Consider the following 7,421-nt stretch of genomic DNA (forward strand, 5'->3'; position numbering starts at 1 on the left):
TCACCCATGCTCACGAGCTGCTGAATAATAAATACAAAGTTGTGTGTAGGCTACTCACAAGAACGAATTCCGCACGCTGTCAGAGAGGATGTAGGCTATATTACACAGTTTCCCGGAGAACTGTGAGCAAATGTAACAGTTGCATTACATAAGCTAGTAGTAATATTAGCCTATATGATCATGATCCATAATAGCGTAATATATTTTATATTCGCGTTGTTATTATGGGGTTCAACGGGAAAGAACGTCTGGATGGCTTGATAAAAATGTATTTGTAGTTTTTCTTGTCTTCATAATTACCCACTGACTGTCCAATGAGAATTACAGGGAGGGGAGGCAGAGCGCGAGAGCAAGCGAGAGAGTGAAGTTGAGAGAGATATATTCGTAGACAGTGTGAGCGATAGAATGAGTGAGTGAGGTAAAGGAAGAGTTGCATAGTAAATCATATTTGTCATTTATAGGCTACCTTTCTCCGTTTAGCATGTTTGCATGTAGATGTCGGGTAGTCTAGCGATTCAGTTATTTCATATGGTGAGAATGCTGACGGAGATTTTCATATCAACAGTAGGTTCATAATATAATCATGAAATATTATTCAGTTCTTTCATTTTTAAGGACATTTGAAATAATCGATATGGGTGATATCAATTTATTGATCCCTGGACTGACGGAGATAAAGACTGATTGATTTTACAACGGCGAATTGGGGGAAGGAATCATCCAGCACAGAGAGAAGGAAGGGAACCAGTGAATTGGGAGAAATCAAGGCGCTCTGTTTCCTGTGAGGACCTGTCGCTGGTCTAGCACATAGAAGAAGGGAAGCAAAAGAGGATGGAATGGCCGTGACAACATGAAAAAGAAAAAGTGTGGGGGTCTATTTTCATCCAGCCAGTGATTCAACACGACTGACCGGGGGACAGAGAAGGGGAAGAGAAGGTAGGAGGAGGAAGAGAGAGAGAGGGGGGGTTTGGGGAGAGAAAGACAAAGAATGCATGGTGTTTGGGTGTGAGATAATCTGTGAGATTTTAGGAAGGTAGTTTAAGAATGATTAAAAGTGAATTGAAAGATCCTTGCCATGTAAGCTATAGCATACATATAAACACAGATTTGACGGAAGCATGCATTCTAGGGGACCAGTATTCAACTGTGCGCTCAATAAAGTAAATACTTTGAAAATAATCATTTTTCATTAATGATCGGATTTGCCTTGTACACGTTCAGATAATTTGCTATAGTCTATCCTATCTGAATGTAGAACAGATTACATTAGTATGACAGAGATTGGTGGAAGGTGGGAGAAAGAGAGAGAGAGAAAGGGAGGGGGAGATGTGAGGATGACAGTTGACTCAGTGCAATAGGGAAATCAATATTCTCTCCGAAGCTGATCAGTTCTCTACTAATTTCAACTTCTCATCCATCATGTGCTCCCTCTCTTCCACGCCCCCTTCCTCCATCTCTCTCTTCCATCTCTCTCTTCATTGTTTCATAATTAAACCTATCTCTCTTCTAATTCTAATGTTTCTTCTGTACTTCTCTTTCCATTTTTCTCTCTCCTTTTCCTCCCTCTGTCTCTCCGTTAGGTAGAGAGTGGCCTGTCGCCCTCCAGCCCCCACCATGGAGCCCCCTCCCTCTCTGAGCTTGACTCTCCTGGGAGGCAGTGAGGACGAGGACCCGCGGTTCCCCCTCCCTCTGAGTGGAATCTCCCACTCCTCCATGACCGGCAACTACCCGGGATCAAACCACTCCAACCACAGGGGGGGATCCAGCCTGGACCGGCTGAATGGGTCCCCCACCACACCTAACATGCCCAAGGCCTCCCTCCCCAAACTGCCTCTGTCCTCAGTGGGGGGTCAACCCCTGCCCCCCCTTCCCAATGCCCTTCACCCCACCAGCACCCCTCTGTCCTCGTGCCTGGGTTCCCAGCACAGCCTGAGTGGAGACAACTCCCCAGTCTACAACGCCCTCTTCTACTCCTCACACTCCCCTTCCATGGAGAGAGAGAGGGACAGGGATAGAGAGAGGGACAGGGATAGAGAGAGGGACAGGGATAGAGAGAGGGGATGTAAGCACCGCCAGGCCAGCCCTCTGGTCCATCGGAGAGACAGCAACCCTTTCACGGAGATCGCCATGAGCTCCTGTAAATACACAGGCGGCGTGATGAAACCTCTCAGTCGCCTCAGCGCCTCCAGACGCAACCTCATCGAATCAGACAGCGGCAGCGACACCAAAGAGGGCGGGGCAGCACCTGTTACCGGCTCAACTGCCATTGGAGGGCGGGACCGGGACAGAGAGGCTCCACCCACTTCCTCATCCTTGCCATCCTCCAATCAACCAACCCAGAATCCTCCAGAGATAGTGATCTCATCAAAAGAGGACTCGCCGTACGCGAGGGGTTATGATATCACTGACTCATCCTCCAATCAGATGTCAATATACCATCAGAACCATGCCTTGGCGGGGAGTAGGGGAGGTTTAAGCAGTGCAGGGGGCACAGGAGGGGGGGTAGGGGGCAGCAGGCAGGGAGGTGTAGGAGGTGTTGGGGCTGTAGGGCCGAGGGGGAGCTGCTCCAAGGCTTCTAGTTCTAAACGTAAGAACCAGAACATTGGTTATAAACTGGGCCACCGGAGGGCGCTGTTCGAAAAGAGGAAGAGGCTGAGCGACTACGCACTCATCTTCGGAATGTTTGGCATCGTCGTCATGGTGATCGAGACAGAGCTGTCCTGGGGCGTTTACAACAAGGTGAGCCGAAGGGGAGGGGTTCATCTGACCCAATGGGTTTGCTTAATAATGGGTGTGTCCACTGTCATGGTGCTGTAGGCTTAAAAACGGTTGTCCAATAACTTGTCCAATTAGAATTATGATTTCTGTTTTCCATTTCAGAATGTTTTCTCATTTGTACCTGCTGAACTTGATGGCAGAAATGGTTGGCTTTGGGGGCTGTGTGATTGGTGGGCAGTAATAGTGTTAGGGTCAGTATTTGGTAGGGTAGTGGGCGGGGCTAGTGTTAGGGTCAGTGAATGGTGGGTTAGTGACTCCTGGGCAGGGAGGCAATAAGTAGCTCAGCTGTTGGGTATGGGTAGTGTGTTTGGGTCAGTGTGAGGCAGTAGTAGCAGTAGCAGCAGCAGTAGCAGCAGTAGAAATAGCAGGCAGCAGTAGAAGTAGCAGCAGTAGCAGCAGTAGCAGCAGTAGAAGTAGCAGCATTAGAAGTAGAAGTAGCAGCAGTAGCAGTAGAAATAGCAGCAGCAGCAGCAGTAGCAGCAGCAGTAGAAGTAGCAGCAGTAGCAGCAGTAGAAGTAGCAGCATTAGAAGTAGAAGTAGCAGCAGTAGAAGTAGCAGCAGTAGAAATAGCAGCAGCAGCAGTAGCAGCAGTAGAAGCAGTAGCAGCAGCAGTAGAAGTAGGAGCAGTAGAAGTAGCAGAAGTAGCAGCAGTAGAAGTAGCAGCAGTAGAAGTAGCAGCAGTAGAAATAGCAGCAGCAGCAGCAGTAGTAGCAGTAGCAGCAGCAGTAGTAGCAGCAGTAGCAGCAGTAGCAGCAGCAGTAGAAGTAGCAGCAGTAGAAGTAGCAGCAGTAGAGGTAGCAGCAGTAGCAGCAGCAGTAGAAGTAGCAGCAGTAGAATTAGCAGCAGTAGAAGTAGCAGCAGTAGAAGTAGCAGCAGTAGAGGTAGCAGCAGTAGCAGTAGCAGCAGCAGTAGAAGTAGCAGCAGTAGCAGCAGTAGCAGCAGCAGTAGAAGTAGCAGCAGTAGAAGTAGCAGAAGTAGCAGCAGTAGCAGCAGTAGAGGTAGCAGCAGTAGCAGTAGCAGCAGCAGTAGCAGCAGTAGAAGTAGCAGCAGTAGCAGCAGCAGTAGCAGTAGTGTAACCGATGTGAAATGGCTAGCTAGTTAGTGGTGGTGCGCGCTAATGGCGTTTCAATCGGTGACGTCACTCGCTCTGAGGCCTTGAAGTAGTTGTTCTCCTTGCGCTGCAAGAGCCGCGGCTTTTGTGGCGTGATGGTTAACGATGCTTCGTGGGTGTCAGTTGTTGATGTGTGCAGAGGGTCCCTGGTAGGGGTGAGGAGAGGGATGGAAGCTAAACTGTTACAGTAGCAGCAGTAGTAGCAGAAGTATCAGCAGTAGCAGTAGCAGCAGAAAGAAGTAGTAGCATCAGTAGCAGCAGAAAGAAGTAGGAGCAGCAGTAGCAGCAGTAGAAGTAGAAGCAGAAAGAAGTAGTAGCATCAGTAGCAGCAGAAAGAAGTAGCAGCAGCAGTTGCAGCAGTAGAAGTAGAAGCAGAAAGAAATAGCAGCAGCAGTAGCAGCAGTAGCAGTAGAAGCAGAAAGAAGTAGTAGCATCAGTAGCAGCAGTAGAAGTAGAAGCAGTAGCAGCAGTAGTAGTAGTAGCAGTAGTAGTAGCAGTAGCAGCAGTAGAAGTAGCAGCAGTAGCAGTAGCAGCAGTAGAAGTAGCAGCAGTAGAAATAGCAGCAGTAGCAGTAGTATAAGTAGCAGCAGTAGCAGCAGTAGAAGTAGCAGTAATAGCAGTAGCAGCAGTAGAAGTAGCAGCAGTAGAAGTAGCAGCAGTAGAAGTAGCAGCAGTAGAAGTAGCTGTAGCAATAGCAGCAGTAGAAGTAGCAGTAATAGCAGTAGCAGTAGCAGCAGTAGAAGTAGCGGTAGTAGTAGTAGCAGCAGTAGAAGTAGCAGCAGTAGCAGCAGTAGAAGTAGAAGCAGTAGAAGTAGCAGTAATAGCAGTAGCAGCAGTAGAAGTAGCAGCAGTAGAAGTAGCAGCAGTAGAAGTAGCAGCAGTAGTAGAAGTAGCAGCAGTAGAAGTAGCGGTAGTAGAAGTAGCAGCAGTAGCAGCAGTAGAAGTAGAAGCAGTAGAAGTAGCAGTAATAGCAGTAGAAGTAGCGGTAGTAGAAGTAGCAGCAGTAGAAGTAGCAGCAGTAGCAGCAGTAGAAGTAGAAGCAGTAGGAGCAGTAGAAGTAGCAGCAGTGAGAGGTTACTGATATCTCATCTGTCTGGGTAATGGTGAGGGTAATAAGGCTAGCTGGACTGGCCTCTGGCTGTGTGTGTTTGTGCGTTTAGATTTCATTTGGTACCGTTTGTGTGTGTGTGTGTGTGTGTGTGTGTGTGTGTGTGTGTGTGTGTGTGTGTGTGTGTGTGTGTGTGTGTGTGTGTGTGTGTGTGTGTGTGTGTGTGTGTGTGTGTGTGTGTGTGTGTGTGTGTGTGTGTGTGTGTGTGTGCATGGCCCTTTGGGAGACCTGGAGCACGTTGTCCTTTTGCAAGCACTGGCCATGTTCCAATACTACGTCTTCCTTCCTTCCTTCCTTCCTTCCTTCCTTCTTTCCTTCCTTCCTTCCTTCCTAGCACAGCAAAGATGAAGGATGGGGCAGAGGGGTGTGTGGGGTATTTGTTCCGAGGGGTCAGTTGATGGCAACAGTAGTCAGTAGTCATATTCCTGGAAAGTTTCTGGATATCAGTTTGGTGACGTCAGTTTGGTGATGTCAGTGTCTGTATGTGTTGACTTGTGTCTGATATTTTGTGTGTGTTGTGCGTCATAATCTCAGGGGAAATCTTTCCCTCAGCGCACCTCTATTCACCTCTTGATACTTTCCTCCTTTTCCCTCTGCTACCTCTCTCTCTCTCTCTCTCTCTCTCTCTCTCTCTCTCTCTCTCTGCTACCTCTCTCTCTCTCTCTCTCTCTCTCTCTCTCTCTCTCGCTCTCTCTCTCTCTGCTACCTCTCTCTCTCTCTTTCTACCTCTCTCTCTCTACCTCTCTCTCTCTACCTCTCTCTCTCTACCTCTCTCTCTCTCTCTCTCTACCTCTCTCTCTACCTCTCTCTCTACCTCTCTCTTTCTACCTCTCTACCTCTCTCTTTCTACCTCTCTCTCTCTACCTCTCTCTCTACCTCTCTCTTTCTACCTCTCTACCTCTCTCTTTCTACCTCTCTCTCTCTACCTCTCTCTCTACCTCTCTCTCTCTCTTTCTACCTCTCTCTCTCTTTCTACCTCTCTCTCTCTCCCCTACTCTCTCTCTCTCCCCTAATCTCTCTCTCTCCCCTAATCTCTCTCTCTCTCTCCCCCCTCTCTCTCTCCCTCCCTCTCGCTGTCTCTTCCTCTTTCTCCCCGAAGACTCCTGTCTCGCTTTCTTGCTATCCTCTTTCTTCTTGATATTCTTGGTTTGAATCTCTTTCTTTCTCCTCTTTTTAATAGCCTGAAGGAAGCTGTCTCCCCTCTTCATGCTCCCACCCATCTCTCTGCTCCTCTGTTCTTCCAGTGGTAAACCGGGGAAGTGTGATCGGCAGTGAGGATGGAGGAAGAGAGAGATAAATAAAAGGCTGTAGAGAGAAAAGGAGAAGCGATAATGAAAAGGCTGATTTAGGTTCTTATCCCAGCTCCAGACATGTCTTCTCTTCTATGAATCAGACACCATTGGGTGTCACAACTCGAACAGACATGGATCAGCATGGACGCCATTGTGTGTCAGATGCTTTTGTTTAAGAAGTAAATTCTAATTTCATAAACAGAATAGGGATTTGTAGTAGCGAAGCATCTTGTGAATATTTATCGGAGCGGACGGCATTGAGCATGTGTGTGCGAGCATGCAAGTGTTAGTTGATGGATGAGTATTGATCCTAACAGGGTTTGAGTGCAGGAGAAACTATTACATTGTCTTTTCATGTCTGGCATGGCAACGACTAGGGAGCTTAAACAGACTGGCTACCTGCAAAGAGAACAAACAGACTGGCTACCAGGCTATAAAACAAACAGACTTGCTACCAGGCTAGAGCTTAAACAGACTGGCTACCTGGCAAGAGAACAAACAGACTGGCTACCAGGCTATAGAACAAACAGACTAGCTACCTGCAAAGAGAACAAACAGATTGGCTACCAGGCTATAGAACAAACAGACTGGCTACCAGGCTAGAGCTTAAATAGACTGGCTACCAGGCTAGAAAACAAACAGACTGGCTACCAGGCTAGTGCTTAAACAGACTGGCTACCTGGCAAGAGAACAAACAGACTGGCTACCAGGCTAGTGCTTAAACAGACTGGCTACCTGGCAAGGGAACAAACAGACTGGCTACCTGGCAAGAGAACAAACAGACTGGCTAGTCTGTTTAAGCACTAGCCAGGTAGCCAGTCTGTTTGTTCTCTAGCCTGGTAGCCAGTCTGTTTGTTCTCTAGCCTGGTAGCCAGTCTGTTTGTTCTCAAGCCAGGTAGCCAGTCTGTTTAAGCACTAGCCTGGTAGCCAGTCTGTTTGTTCTCTAGCCAGGTAGCCAGTCTGTTTAAGCACTAGCCTGGTAGCCAGTCTGTTTGTTATCTTGCCTGGTAGCCAATCTATCTGTTCTCTAGCCTGGTAGCCAGTCTGTTTGTTCTTTAGCCTGGTAGCCAGCCTATTTGTTCTCTAGCCTGGTAGCCAGTCTGTTTGTTCTTTAGCCTGGTAGCCAGTCTGT

The 7,421-nt window shown here is 48.0% G+C and overlaps 1 protein-coding gene across 2 annotated transcripts in view; it reads left to right on the top strand.

Moving 5' to 3' along the window:
* Positions 1-329: 329 nt before the first annotated feature.
* Positions 330-7,421, top strand: part of kcnn3 (potassium intermediate/small conductance calcium-activated channel, subfamily N, member 3) — a 101,242-nt gene continuing 94,150 nt past the window's right edge. For both annotated transcript variants that reach the window (XM_055925100.1, XM_055925101.1), the window contains exons 1-2: positions 330-936; positions 1,581-2,739. In XM_055925100.1, coding sequence (XP_055781075.1) covers positions 1,615-2,739 — 1,125 coding nt within the window. In that variant the 5' untranslated portion in view covers positions 330-936; positions 1,581-1,614. The remainder of the gene's footprint in view (positions 937-1,580; positions 2,740-7,421) is intronic.

The sequence above is a fragment of the Salvelinus fontinalis genome, chromosome 6 (genome assembly GCF_029448725.1).
Source record: "Salvelinus fontinalis isolate EN_2023a chromosome 6, ASM2944872v1, whole genome shotgun sequence".
Taxonomy (NCBI): Eukaryota; Metazoa; Chordata; class Actinopteri; order Salmoniformes; family Salmonidae; genus Salvelinus; species Salvelinus fontinalis.